Source organism: Triticum aestivum, chromosome 2B (genome assembly GCF_018294505.1).
Source record: "Triticum aestivum cultivar Chinese Spring chromosome 2B, IWGSC CS RefSeq v2.1, whole genome shotgun sequence".
Lineage (NCBI taxonomy): Eukaryota > Viridiplantae > Streptophyta > Magnoliopsida > Poales > Poaceae > Triticum > Triticum aestivum.
Genome location: NC_057798.1, coordinates 552,664,895 through 552,680,137, shown reverse-complemented (window position 1 = coordinate 552,680,137; position 15,243 = coordinate 552,664,895). Strand labels below are relative to the sequence as shown.

The 15,243-nt window shown below is 40.9% G+C and overlaps 1 protein-coding gene across 2 annotated transcripts in view; it reads left to right on the top strand.

Annotated features, from left to right (window-relative positions):
- LOC123045982 (CLIP-associated protein) overlaps nt 1-8,566 on the top strand; it is an 11,759-nt gene extending 3,193 nt beyond the window's left edge. Inside the window, exons 6-21 of one of the 2 annotated variants that reach the window (XM_044469246.1) lie at nt 1,124-1,285; nt 2,194-2,291; nt 2,480-2,554; nt 2,634-2,702; nt 2,784-2,869; nt 2,940-3,057; nt 3,881-3,979; nt 4,080-4,437; nt 4,634-6,387; nt 6,489-6,587; nt 6,977-7,081; nt 7,171-7,245; nt 7,344-7,412; nt 7,512-7,580; nt 7,801-7,902; nt 8,082-8,566. In XM_044469246.1, the coding sequence (XP_044325181.1) occupies nt 1,124-1,285; nt 2,194-2,291; nt 2,480-2,554; nt 2,634-2,702; nt 2,784-2,869; nt 2,940-3,057; nt 3,881-3,979; nt 4,080-4,437; nt 4,634-6,387; nt 6,489-6,587; nt 6,977-7,081; nt 7,171-7,245; nt 7,344-7,412; nt 7,512-7,580; nt 7,801-7,902; nt 8,082-8,243 (3,500 nt within the window). In that variant the 3' untranslated portion in view covers nt 8,244-8,566. Of the gene's footprint in view, nt 1-1,123; nt 1,286-2,193; nt 2,292-2,479; nt 2,555-2,633; nt 2,703-2,783; nt 2,870-2,939; nt 3,058-3,880; nt 3,980-4,079; nt 4,438-4,588; nt 6,388-6,488; nt 6,588-6,976; nt 7,082-7,170; nt 7,246-7,343; nt 7,413-7,511; nt 7,581-7,800; nt 7,903-8,081 lie in introns of both variants that reach the window. The other variant, XM_044469245.1, reaches the window with a different exon arrangement.
- Nucleotides 8,567-15,243: the final 6,677 nt, after the last annotated feature.

The following is a 15,243-nucleotide window of genomic DNA, read 5'->3' as shown; positions in this document are numbered from 1 at the left end:
GACGTAAGTTAAGCAGCAGGCAGTCAGGGGAGGAGCACAAGTGCACAGCAGCAGCAGCAACCAGGGGAGGAGGGGAGGAGCACACCAGCAGCAGCAGTAACCAGGGCCAACTGAGAGATGGGCCACTAGTTATGCACTTCCCTGTGGCCCAAAAGCCCATCTAGTAGCTATATACTCCTCCCATGCCCTAATCCACCATCCACACTCCCTCCTCCCTCACCACAGCCGCCACACATTCTGCTGCCACTCTCTTGCCACCAGTCCACCACTCCTCCCAGTGATGGATCTCTCAACTCCCCCGCAGCAGCTCTCTTGCCACCGCTCCTCCTCCCAGCCCGCTCCTCTTGCCGCTGCAGCTTCAGCAGCAGCAGCAGCGGCAGCCAGCGGGGGATGCGGCGGCGGCGGGGACGGGGGCGGGGGCGCAGAAGCAGCAGCAGCAGCGCGGCAGCGAGGGCGCAGCCGCAGCAGCGAGGCAGCACAGCAGCAGCATCAGCAGCACGGCGGCGGGAGAGTGCTCCAGATCCAGCGCTGCCTCGAGTCGTTCGACCCAAAAAACCGCGACTAGTCGTGCGAGTTGCTCGACTCATCCCAGGAGTCAAGTCGAGAGGCTGAGTCGGCCCTGGAACTGCGACTCGTCGACTAGTCGCCACTAGTCGAGCGACTCGAAATCCATGGGTGAATCTATGGTTTCAGAATTTGTGGACCTTAGTGACCAGGGCGTGCAAGTTCGAGAATTCATTCATATAATTACTGTGAAAACATATGATATATTCTTAATTTCGAAATGCAGTGATACTATGCACAAAATGTCTTTGAATTCATTTTCTGAAAGTAATCATGAATGGTACAACATTTGAAGTCCATTTCATGTGTTGAAATGCATCACTTTTTTATCCAGGCCAAATACTGCTATATTTGTTTCTTTATTTATTTTCTTCTTACTTTTGCTCAGTGTGTTATCCAGAAGCCTTTAGTTGAGCTATGTTCCCTGAAACAGCATGTAATCTATTAGACTTAACAGAAAATTTCATTTTCTGACAAGTCAATGTTTTTCTGGTTATTCTGATAGTGGCACCTGCCACACAGACAACATGTTTCTCTACAGTAATTTGATGTTTTACAGGTGACACTGATATAACTGAAAAACCAGTGGAACCAGTAAGAGTCCACTCAGAGAAAGAATTACTTCGGGAGTTTGAGAAGATTGCAGCTACTCTTGTTCCAGAAAAGGACTGGTCAGTTCGTATTGCTGCCATGCAAAGGATTGAAGCACTGGTTTATGGAGGTTTGTCCACATCTATACCTATTTTTCTTAACAAAGCTTTATGCAATTATGCTCGGCGTTAATTACCTCTGTAGCCATTACCAAAGAAAAAAAAACATCTGTAGCAAAGATTTTGCAGTACGTCTTTGGTTGCACAGCCAACTACTCCCTCCGTTCCAAAATAGATGACTCAACTTTGTACTAAAGTTAGTACAAAGTTGAGTCATCTATTTTGGAACGGAGGGAGTAATATTTTGTCTAACCAGAAAGGGACCCTCATTACTAGGACTGATGACTAGGAAAACATTTCCCCTTTATTTGCCGACAAGAGAGCTTTTGAAGTATGCAGTGAAGTAAAATAAACAGAAGGTCCATCTTTTATAAAAATGAACATCTTTTATTATAAACATCCTATTGTCTAGTAATATTGGCTCAAAGAAAAGAGCAATGGTGCAACCTGCAGTTTTGGTGACATACCTTAATGTTTTGCAAGGCCTTCATCATTTGACTCAAAAGGGAAAAGATTATCACAGTCCAGTTACACATAATATAATATGGGGTTATTTGAGAATTAGTCCGTCAACATTCTTAGCATTTACTCCCTCCTTCCCAAAATATAAGGCGCGGTTGACTTTTTATGGTCTTTGATGCACAACTTTGACCACTAATATATATCAAAGTATATGGATTGAACATGTATAAATGACATCGCTGTATTTTTCTTGCAAAGCAATTTTATTTCATATGTATGTATAATAATTTTATAGACATATAATACATAAAAAATATAGTCAAAGTTGTGCAACGAAGACCAGAAAAGTCAAACCGTGCCTTATATTTTGGGAAGGAGGGAGTATGTTGATAAATTACTCCTTGATAATTTGATGTTGTATGCTTAGCTTCAAAATGTTCTATTTATGTTTCTCCAGGAGCTATTGATTACCCATCGTTTCTGACACTCTTGAAGCAGCTGATTCCTCCATTGTCTACTCAGCTAGCTGATCGACGGTCTACCATTGTAAAACAGGTATCCACCCATTTATCTTCTTTTGATAAGCATCTTTTATCAAGAAACCTATTTTGATAAGTATCAAATTGATTATCTCCAACGCTTGTCTTTCCCTCTATTTTCTTGCTGTAAAACGAGTTGAATACTTGATCAGATGAATGTGCTCAAATTGAAAACTTACTTCGTGTCATGTTTTTTATGCCCAGGCATGCCATTTACTTAATGTGCTGTCCAAAGAACTCCTTGGTGACTTTGAGCCATGTGCTGAACAATTTATTCCGGTAAATGATGCAAACAGTTTTTTTCCTTCTGTTTTGCTATATTGTTTTAATAAATCTAAAATATTTGTGAAATTTTCAGATGCTTTTTAAGCTGGTTGTCATAACTGTGCTTGTCATCGCTGAATCTTCAGACACTTGCATAAAAACTGTGAGGAAGTTTTATTTCAATATATTTGCACTTCATGGATGCCATTTTTTAGTCTCTTTGCTGATATGGGACATCTTGCAGATCCTGCGAAACTGCAAGGTTGCACGAATTCTTCCTCGTGTAGCTGACACTGCCAAGAATGACCGAAGCGCAATTCTCCGTGCTAGGTATGCATGTTCACACCGTCAAGTGTACATGTTTCTTCAAGCTATTCAAGCTTACATTTTACTGTACCAGGTGCTGCGAATACGCGCTTCTAATATTGGAATATTGGGCTGATGCCCCGGAAATACAACGATCAGCTGATTTATATGAAGATCTAATAAAGTGCTGTGTAGCAGATGCTATGAGTGAGGTATGATCTGTTCGCTGACCTATGGTGCATATAGTGTGTTCATTTTCATTTCAAATTAGGTAGTTAAATAAATTATTCAATATGTCGCACTATCAGACACACAAGAACTTCTCTCTGTGTGGTATGCTAGTGTTTGTACTTTGTCGAATCGAAGAGTCCAGTCATAGTTCCATTCTGTTGAAATCAAACCAAGTGGAATGTTAATTATTTGCAGCACACGAGAGTGAAACAACAAAACTTGCTGCTCAAGCAGCAAGCCAGCAATGCTGCAATGATACCCACCAGGACCCTAACTCAGCCCTTACATTTTAACCTATCCCCAACGGGCTGTCTACATGACTGGAGAGGCATCAATATGACATTACCCAGGCAGAATCTATGTAGTGCTGGTTTGCATTCTGTTTGCAGATATACACATGAAACAATGTATCCATTTGGAAATACGGTAGCTTGTTTGGCATGATAATGAAGAATATAGGTTGCTTTCTGTTCATAATGTGTATAGAGTAATAAACAATCTGTTTCTGGGAAACCAATAAAATTATGAGGGATTCTACTTCATACTGAACCGGTGCCTTCTTTCTCCTCTTACCCTTGCATGCCACCCAAAAGAGTTTAGAAGACAATAATGTAGCAAATGACAAGTCCATATTCTGAGTTCATGCGCTATATTATCAATGGACATAATTGTTAAAACCAAAAGGTTCTTGAGTTATCTCATCTCTGATCTCTGTGCCGCTGCCTGCTGGTATGCTGGGACCATTGCGGTTCTGTCCACATTCATTCTGATTATTTTTGTGTTCCATGCCGTTTCTGCAACTAGGTCCGTTCAACTGCAAGAACTTGCTACAGAATGTTCACGAAGACATGGCCTGAGCGCTCTCGCCGTCTTTTTATGCAATTTGATCCTGCTATACAGAGGGTACGGCATGCTGCTTTTCTCTTTGTGTTTCTTTGGATCTTACATTTTTTGTAGCTGTAACACAGCCTAAATTCTAATGTACAATTGGCAACTGTTGCAGACAATAAATGATGAAGATGGTGTGCACAAACGTTATGCTTCTCCCTCACTTCGTGAGAAGGTTCTGCAGCCTTCTCGCACTTCATCTCATGCAAGTGGCACTCATATGCCTGGATATGGCACTTCAGCTATTGTTGCAATGGACAAGAGTGCAGCTATTTCTTCAGATTCATCTCTGCCATCAAACCATCCTCGTTTATCACAGTCAAAGACAACCAGCAGAGTTTCTGATAGAAGCCTAGAAAGTGTGCTCAGTTCAAGCAAAGAAAAGGTTTCTGCTATTGAAAGTTTGCTGAAAGGTGTTAGCATATCAGATAGGCAAAATTTCTCAGTTGCACGCCCTACAAGCTTGGACCTTGGTATTCTTTAATCCGCATATACCTTTCTTTGAAGAATTTGAATGCTTTTTATAGTGTATTCCTTAGAAATCACCTGACAAAATTATCATTTCTACTTTCTCTACTGATCGTTAGAATTCTAGTTTCTTATTATTTTTTACTCCTAGTGCAGGGGTTGATGCTCCATCATCTCGTGATCCTCCTGTTCCTCTTGCAGCACCAGCTTCAAATCATCTGTCTCTGCAGAGCTCAGCGTTCTTGGATTCAACCATTCCTAGCATCAAAAGTTCTAGTACACGAAATGGAGGTTCTCGCGCATTGGATACAATGACAACACAGTTGGCCACCAAAGAGCGGTCGAGGTCACCATATTTGAGTAATCTATCATCCGAGTCCATGACAGGCTTATCACTGCCTTATGTAAGAAGATCTTCAGAGAGGCTTCAAGATGGAGGCCACATGGATGAGAGTAATGATCTGCGGTCAACCAGGCGGTTTCCTCAAATGCACACAGAAAAAAACTATGTTGATATGCCTTATAGGGATGCTGCTGCTCATAGAGATTCACATAATAACAATGTCCCGAATTTCCAGAGACCTCTTCTAAGAAAACAAGTAATGTCAAGGCCTTCTGCAAGTAGCCGTGACAGGTTTGATGATAGTCAAGTACCTTCTAATGATGTATCTAGATATACAGATACTCTGGCTACTCTACACGATGCACTTTCTGAGGGTCTCAATCCTAGTTCTGACTGGGTAGCAAGAGTCTCTGCTTTTGATTTTATTCGGAATGTAGTGCAACAAGGTCAGAGAGGTACTCAAGAAATTATTCAGAATTTTGAAAAGGTCATGAAGCTATTTTTCCGCCATCTGGATGATCCTCATCATAAGGTTGCACAAGCTGCTTTTTCTACGCTTGCAGAGATTATTCCTGCTTGCAAGAAGCCATTTGAGAGTTATGTCGAAAGAATTTTGCCACATGTCTTTTCCCGCCTTATTGATCCAAAAGAGTTGGTAAAAAAACCATGTTCTTTGACTTTGGAGATTGTTGGTCGATTATATGCTATCGATATGTTGCTACCTGCCCTAGTACGCTCACTAGATGAACAGAGGTCGCCAAAGGCAAAGCTTGCTGTTATTGAATTTGCAAACAGATCGTTCAGTAAGTACACGGTAGATTCTGAAGGTTATAGTAACAGCGGCTTCCTTAAGCTATGGCTTTCAAAATTGGCACCTTTAGTGAATGAAAAGAATGCAAAACTGAAGGAGGCATCTATTTCTGGTATCATATCTGTGTATTCTCAGTTTGACTCTACGGCAGTGTTAAATTTTATTCTAAGTTTATCAGTTGAAGAGCAAAACCTATTGAGGCGTGCCCTGAAGCAAAAAACACCTCGTATTGAGGTTGATCTGGTGAACTACTTGCAGAGCAAGAAAGAACGGCCACGCCCTAAATCTTATGACCAGGCAGATTTTGGAACTTCCGAAGATGGTTATGCACAGACATTGAAGAAGAGCTATCCTTTTGGGCGGTATTCTTCTAGTTCCCTTGACGCTGAAGTGGGGAAGAAGACCACTACAGTGCAAGAACCAACATTACATGATGTCTCTATGGCCCGAACAACTTCGGATATGAGTGCCGGTACTAATCAAAGCCTGGAACCGTCCTCAGGAACTGAAGTATTTTTAAATAGAAGTAGAGAATCAAAGAATAATATTAGCTCAGCTGTGGAAGATAATCGTTCTTGGACAAACTACCCTGAAAAAACCGATGCTTCCTTAGATGGTGAAACCGCTATGAGCACTCCGCGCTTTGATTTCAGCCAACTGCACAGCCCTGATGGGCATAATGCCGTTGGTTCAACTACAGGAAAGGATGTTCAAGAGACAGATATGGTTGTAAACCTTAGTTCTATAAAGACCAGCATACATGCTGACAATGGCTTGAGCATACCACAACTTCTTCATCAGGTACTGATGAAAAATCCTTTTACTTGATTGTGTGTACTGCTGTTTTTTTTTCTTTTCTAAATCTTTGTGAAGTTCTTTAATTTATTTTTCTCACTTTGTAGATAAGCACCGATACAGAAATATCAAGTTTGGAAAAACACGAAGCATTACAACACTTGATTAAGGCTTCGCTTGGTAATGACAGCTCCATTTGGTCAAAGGTTTGCAACCTGATTTCCTTACATAATGTACCTTATGTTAACCCCACAGTTACTAGGGGAAACCGAAGTGCTTAATTTTAGAATAGTTCGGTTTATTTTTTCTATTTCTCAGCAAAAGAATAATGGGTATTTGAAAAACAGGGTTGTATTTCAACTTATTTTAATTCTCAGCGGCATTTGCAGGTTTGCATATGCAAATGCCACAGCAGCATGTTATGTTACCTTTTCTTGTATATTTTCCTCTTTTCGTTGCATAAATATGTGAAATCATTATTTCGTTACCAGCTGTGTTACCAGAGGTGTAAAGTTAAAATGGAATATATACTAAACTAGAGCCGAGAGGTTTCAAACTATTTCCATTCTAATTCCAGCTTTCAATTTCCCAACAGTATTTCAATCAAATATTAACGACCGTACTTGACGTGCTGGGTGACTCCGATCCATCTACTAGGGAGATTGCTTTGTCTTTAATTGCTGAGATGCTCAACAATCAGGTCCACTATCCATGCCTATGCACATTAAGATTAGTTTAATTAATTGCCGCTTCATTTTTTGATAGTAATAATGCTCATTTTGCTCTCAGAAAGACGCTATGGAAGAATCTATTGAGATTGTTCTTGAAAAACTTCTGCATGTGACGAAAGATGTGGTGGCAAAGGTATACCTGCCTTTATTTTCCTCACTATAATACCATTAGATCTGTTCTTTGTTCAGCTTTGGTGTTTTAGGAACTTAATATTCTTTTTGGGCATGCAGATTTCAAATGAAGCGAACCGATGCATAAATGTTTTGTTGGCAAAATATGATCCTTTCAGATGTCTTGCCGTACGCACAAATCATTTCTCTTTATGCATCACTGTTACTACTTTTGTTTCTGCTTGGTATATTTAACTTTACTTCTCATGGTCATTGGTTGTACTGCAGGTTGTAGTACCTCTTTTGGTCAGTGATGATGAAAAGATACTCGTTGTGTGTATCAACTGTTTGACAAAGGTATTATCATATACAGTGTTCTAAAAGACAATAGACCCTTGCTACCCTAGGCAGGCAGCTGTAGTGCGTTTGCATTTCTCATTATATATGCATCATGTGTGAAAATCTACTTAAATTCTTCGTTTTGTTGTAGAGTAGTTCTGGCCTATTAGGAACAAACATATCTAATATCTTGAGCAACCAGTTTTGACTGTTAACTTTCTTGTGATAATCTCTGCAGCTTGTCGCACACCTTTCCCAGGAGGAATTGATGGATCAACTGCCTACATTTTTGCCAGCACTGTTTGATGCTTTTAGTAACCAAAGTCCAGATGTTCGAAAGGTGGGTACTAATCTAGTGCAGATATTATCATGGTGGAATTCCTTTCTATTTTTATGATTAGTATAAAACTGCCAGTAGATGCAGACTGCAGTTGCTGAGTGCCATGGGAATTGCATGTGCTTGGAATGAATTTTTCTTGTGCATGAATTCATAACTGACACTACCTACCCATTTTTTAGAGTGTTGTATTCTGCTTGGTGGACATCTACATCATGCTTGGGAAAGCGTTTGTCCCGTACCTGGAAGGGCTGAGCAGCACGCAGCTGCGCTTGGTGACCATCTACGCAAACCGGATTTCGCAGGCAAGGTCCGGCACGGCGATTGACAGCGCTAACCAATGAGTTGTAACATTCTTCTGTTTTATATGGACATTTTGTTTGGTAGGGGAGTGAGATTTTTGGGGGGTCCCGTTTGTTTGTGTAGGTTTGTGTATAGTATATAAGCAAACGATTCCCTGGTATTGGGGAGTTTCCTGGCTTTGGTTCTTTGTGTGATTATGTATTCCTTGTCTTTTTTTTTAGCATGTGGAGAGGAGTGTTAGCGAGCGTGTGTTGTCTTGGGTTGTACAACTAGGTGACAATGTACAAAGAAAGGAAATGTAACGTAATGGAGAAAGTGTGTGCAAGTTTTGTCTGGCCCTTTGAATTACGTTATTGTTGATGAATTCCCAGCTGTGGGCTTGTACTCTTCTGGTTCTTGATTTTAGATCCGGTTAAGAGGCCTGTTCTTGTTCTTGATTTTAGATTCGTAAAGAGGGATCCGAAGGACCGAAAATATCATCAAAGAATTAGCCATGGACAGGGCTGCGTGGAAGTTCGCTATTCATATGCTAGAACCATGGCTTGATTTTGAGATCTTATGGATTTCAACTCTAGCCTACTTCAACTTATTTGGGATTGAAAGACTATATTGTTGTTGTCGTTGTTTGTTGATAAGGGCAAGCCTCATTTGTGTTCCGCGGCAACTTTTTTTGGCTGGGATTCGGAGAGATGATATTACTCCTTTTTTACAAGGCGTAGAAACGTGCAGTCAGCATTAATCAATGGACTTTGTTAACTTCCGAACGACCGGAATATTGCAACAGATCCGAACGATGCTTTCTTCCTTTCTTCAGTTGCTAATCATGCTAGCTAATTCTCCATTAGACGCTAAATCTCCAGATTACTTCCTTTTATTTGCTAATTTTGTATTATTTTAATGGAAAAATTAAGGTGGAGCAAATCCTATCTCTTCAAAAGATGCATGCATGCACATAAGACAAAATGATGATGTCAGCTTAGATTCTTTTCAAAATTGAAAACTTAAAATGTTTTAAAGCTCAAACTGTCCATCAAATTGAAAAATTGTCTTCATATAAAAGATTCGTCGCGACGAGATCTTCGAAACTAGATCTCATGTCGATATGTTTCGACAACTTTTTTTCCAGGTCAGAAGTTACCAGGCATGTACTACGTAAGTTATCAAGTCTGTGATACATAAGTTACCAAGCTCTTTTGGTAAAAATACGGGCATGAAAAAATAGTATTCTAACCTTTCTTCTCACATGCACATGTATGCATACACCAGATCACAAAGGATGTTGATGTCATCCTATATTCTCCCTATTTCAAAATTTTAAATATTTTGTAACTCAAACCATCGCTCTGATAAAAAACTGTTTTCACATAAAAGATTCACGGCGACGAGATTTTCGAAACTAGATACCATGTTGGTATGTTCCAACTATTTTTTAGGGGTAAAAAGTTACCAAACCTGACTACGTAAGTTATCAAATTCATGACACATAAATTACCAACATGTTTTCATAGAAATTGTGAAAGATGGTCTTCCAACCTTTCTTCCCACATGCACGCATGCATGCACTAGGGGACAAAACGATAATGCCACCCTATATTGTATCTATTTCGAAACTTCAAAATATTTTGTAGCTCCAACGTGAGTCCGATTAAAAAATTGTCTTCACATAAGAATTTCATCGCGATGATACCTTCAAACTAGATCCTATGTTGGTATGTTCTAACGACTTTGTTCGTGCCAAAAGATAGCATGCCTTAGGTAAGTAAGTTACCATGTCTAGGATGTGTATATTACCATGTTGTTTGCATAGTAATTATCATTATGCTTTCAACAATTTTTTTCTTGACATAAAAATTGCCCATGGTGCAGAGTGTGTATTACCATGCTATTTACACAGGGAGTTACCGGAGTCTGTTTTTAGCAACTTTTTCACCGAAATAAGTTATCGTGATGTTTGTACCTAAGTTATCATGTCTGCAGTGTGCATATTACCATGATATTTACACAAAACTTACTGGCGGTATGTTTTCAATAACGTATTTTGCCCCAAGTAAAGTTACCGAGGTGTTTGTAACTAAGCTACCAAGTTTGCAGTGCACAATTACCATGTTATTACAAATCGAAGTTGTCGGGATATATTTTCAACACCCCCGGGCAAAGTTGCCGTGGTGTTTTGTACATAAGTTATCAGCTCTATGGTGTGTATTACCATGACATTTACACATAAATTACCAGGATAGTTTTTAGTAACTTTTTTCTCTGGGTCAAAAGTTACGTGGTGTTTGTACATGAGTTATCAGCTCTGTTGTGCGTATATTACCATAATATTTACACATAATTTACCGGAATATGTTTTTGAACAACTTTTTTATTGGATCAAAAGTTACCGCGGCGTTTGTACATGAGTTCTCAGCTATGATGTGTGTGTATTGCGATGCTGTTGACACAGAAATTGTCGGAGATATGTTTTTAAACAACTTTTCTGAGGTCAAAAGTTGCCACGATGTTTGAACCTGGGTTATCAACTCTGATGTGGATGTATTAACATGTTACTTACACAAAAGTTTTCAAGTGGTATATTTGTCAACAATTTTTTTCCCGGGTCAAAAGTTGTTAGAGATACGACACACAATCAAACACGATGAAGAACGAAAACAAGCAAGGGACACGAGATTTTAACGTGGAAAACCTGTCCAACACGAAGGAAAAAAACCACGGGCGTCAGCCAGCCAAACTTCACTATTTCGGGGGAGATTACAAACGCCGGGGATTTATAACTGATCAACTATCCCGTGTGACGGCTTACAAGAGGTATATATAACACAGGTGACCTAGGTCAATACTGATCCGTACTGCTTTGGCCCAAGCCTACCGGCCGGCGACGGGCCTCGCGCGCTCGCCCGTCGGAAGTTAGTCTTTCTCTTTATACTTGAATTTGGAGCGTAACATAACAAAAGTTACCAGGATGTTTTTTGTCCTGTAGTTCATTTGCACGTGGAGAGAAAAGTTGGGTTACCATTTTTATGCCCTGGTAATTTGTATAGAAATAAGAATGGTAACTCATGTACCACAAGTGTGATAACTTACGTAGCATACACGTGGTTACTTTGGACCTGAAAAAAAAGTCATCGAAACATATCAATATGGGATCTAGTTTCGAAGGTCTCGTTGCGACGAATCTTGTATGTGAAAACGATTTTTTAATCAGACCTACGGTTTGGGCTACAAATCAATTTAAATTTTTGCATTGGAAAAAATATTTGATGACATCATCATTTTTGTTTTGCATGCATGCATTCATGTAAGTGCCTCAAAGCGACCTGCATGTGTGGGTATGTTCTGGCTGAGTTCTTGATTAAGAGAAAGCGACATGCCTGTGATTAGAAGAAAGGGTGCGAGCGCATGCAGCCATTGATATAAAAATCGGAGGGTTAGCGAATCGTACGCGTCTGTTACTAAAATACAGTCGACTGGAAGTTAGCTTTTCCGTTAATCAATTGCTACAGCACACATTCTGGAAAACGTTGCATCCACGCCTCTCTGCAACTACCCTCTGTCAATTCTTCTGATCGCGAAGAAAGCAGCAAACACTCGATTTCGTTGACAGGCAGGCCTCTGCCTAATGAGGAGCAAGTGTGGTCAGCAAAGCTCGAACCTCTGTCAAAAATCAGGTATGTCCCTGGGAGCACGAGCTCCGCTTTGTTTCATTGACCAGACCGACAAGTCTTTTACCTACTCCTCCGTCACCTAGGCTGTGTCAAAATATTGGACCAGCGCCTCGTCGTAACAATCAGGTTGAAGAAAGATCGGTGGGGAGGTTCGCCATCGTCCGGTGACTAATGACTCACACGCCAAGCAGAGAAAGACCTTGGCACTACCAGATGCATGCATTGATGACGTGTCTGCTTCGGTCGTCGAAACCCACCACACGCTCTTGCCTTCCACTGGACGACGGCGATCGCGCTGACGAGTTTGTATCTGCGGCTCCATCAAGCGACGACGAGGATCTCATCTTGGTCGCACTGGGCGTGCCGGCACCGGTGACGGTCACACCTGCCTGCTTAATTCTTAGTCGCGCTGGCGCCAGTTTAGAATCAAATCAACATCGCAGGAGTTTCCACGGGAGGTGGGAGCACGACCACGACCACGACCCTTCGCTTCGGACCAGGATTTTTTTTTTTGGGATAAAAAGGCAGGCCGCAGTCTACCTTATATTTGAAAACTTGACCAAAGTCGGAGAGAATTGTTTGAGTACACTTAGTGTGGCTAGGAGTAGCCCCCTAGCGAAACAGAAAACTAAGGCTGGTTGTAACGACTTAGTGTGGCTAGGGGTAAGCCCCCCTAGCGAAACAGAAAACTAAGGTTGGTTGTAACGGGGAGTATCATATACTAGTATCATGCATATGATACTACATTCCTAATGCATGGTATCATATAGGACTATATTTATTGTCATGCATGACACAAAGTAGCACATCATTTAATATGATAACGATATCATGATATGATACTCAAGGCTCCCTTTCTTCATTTAATTCTATGCCACCTCATCAAAATTGCTTAATTGTCATGCATGATACTACCTATGATACTCCCATTACAACCAGCCTAAAAGAACAAGGCAAAAGAAGCAACACTGATAGCAAGATGCAGACTATGCGGCAGCCTTGAGAAGCTCAGACTTGGATAGGAGGAAGTTCTTCAAGGCATCATTGTTTGCTCTGTAGCACCACAGCTGAACCATTTCAGTAATAGCATGGCAAGAAGCAGCATCCGAAACGTAAACGCACTCGAAGACTCTGGCATTGCGGATCTTCCAGAGTTGTACTGCACAAGCAGCAAGGAGCACATGCCAATGGTGGTCTATGCCTTGCAAGGCATTCATAAACTACGGCAACGTGCAGGAATTTGTGGCCTGTGGTAAGACGTTGAGCTTGTTCCAAATGTAGTGAGCCGGTGCACATCTCATGATTGAGTGTTCCACTGTTTCAGCTGCCGGGCATAAGTCGCAGAAGCAGTGATCAACATTCTTCCATTGTTTCTTTAGCATATAAGTCCGCACATTCAGCCGACCTTTGCAGGCAAGCTAAAGAAAGACTCGCCACATGTTGGAGATTACCTTTGACCAGATCAATCCTGCTGGTTTCCAACTGACCCCTCCAAAGTTAAGCAGACTATGAGAAAAGCAATTCTTTCATGCACGGGACCGAGTGCATGGGAGAATTGCTTGGATTTTCTACCATGCGCGGGACCTCGTGTGCATGCATCCATCATTTTTGTTATTAATGATGTATGAAATCTCTTACATCATATGCATAGTGTTTCCTCTCTCCTAGTATAACATGCAATCAAATATTATTCTCTACTGACTTAGTTTTCATTCAGATAAATATATGTCTAATATATTTTGAACTAAAAGTTTGACTTACATTATTTTTGTAAAATTAAGTTTCTTCTGACAAGATCTTTAAAACAAGACCGACATTGAATATATTTTTAGAAATTATTATTTTGACAACTGAATCACCATGTTTCAAAATTTGTATTTTAAAACTTATCTAAATATATTCAAAAGTGGTCTCGTTTTAAAGTCCAAGTCATCATAAACACAAATATGTAAACAAATTATAACTAAGACTTTTGGGACAAAAGACATAATAGATTTAAACTTAGGAATACGATGAAAAAGTATGGGATGGTGGAGCGTAAGGCTGCTGGACAGTGTCCTTGCATGTGGTGAAAGAAACATCGTCAATTTTAAGTACCTATGCATGTTTGTGGATCTCAAAGCAAATCGAGGGCTCTCCCATGCGACTATAGAAATCTTTCACGTTGACTGCCTTACATGAGAACGTGTGCATGCGGGTGTCATTGGCAGCCATAGCAGGTGGAGGTGCATTGAGAAGTAATACTCTCTTCGTCCGGAAATACTTGTCATCAAAATGAATGAAAATGGATATATCTAAAACTAAAATACATCTACATACATCCATTTTAATTTTATTTTATTTTTCGAAAAGGGGAAACACCCTGGCCTCTGCATCATCATGATGCACACAGCCATACACATCCATTTCAATGACAAGTATTTCCGGACTGAAGGAGTAGTTGTAAACTAGCTAACTCCAAGGAGGCAGTTCTTGAGAGGTTCGGGTGCAACTGTAGTTCCCAACGTTGACTCAACTGAGAACACCGAGCAGGATGGATCACGGGCAAAAGTGGCCAGAGTTGGAAAGAGAATAGCAAGACGGCCACCATCGCACCACTTATCGAGCCAAAAAGAGGTGAACTTCCCATTACCAAGAGAGCAAAAAGAGGACTGCTGTACCAAAGGGATGAACTGAGCCATCGTCTTCCAAATAGGCGTGTCCATGTTACGCGCATTAGGGGATAGATTCTTGCTCAAGTATCTCTGTTAAAACCATCTATAGCAGGGCACAAAAGAGCCTTGAAGGATCTTGTTCATAAATTTGCATAACGAGAGACAACGGCAGGCAGAGGTATGTGCAGGGGGGCGAACTGATAGAACATCCCAACACCGCAGCAGCTTCGGACGCAATAGCCTCATCCATGTGAATAGGCATGAAAGTGCTTTTGTGGAAGTTTATCTTCAAACCCATGAATTCCGTGAACTGTTGCAGAATCGATTTGAGCTGGACTGCCTGAGAAATCTCCCCTCTTAACAGGATCAGGGTGTCATCGGCATATTGCATAACCGGAAAGAACTCCAAACCCTCAATAGGGTTAACAAGGCGGCTCTCACGAGCAGCCTTCACACAGAGCCATTGGAGGATGTCTGCGACCAAGATGAACAGATAGGGGGATAAAGGATCACCCTGACGAACAACACATTTGAAAACAAGATCCTCTCCCAAGCAACCGTTCAACAGAACCTTAGCTCTCCCAGATTGCAGAATGGCGGATATCCATCGTACCCATTTTTCTCCTAAGCCTTGCAGCCGCAACAAGCTGAAAATACAATGCCAATTTACGCAATCAAACACTTTTTGAAAATCAAGCTTCAGGACCATCATTGGAATTTTC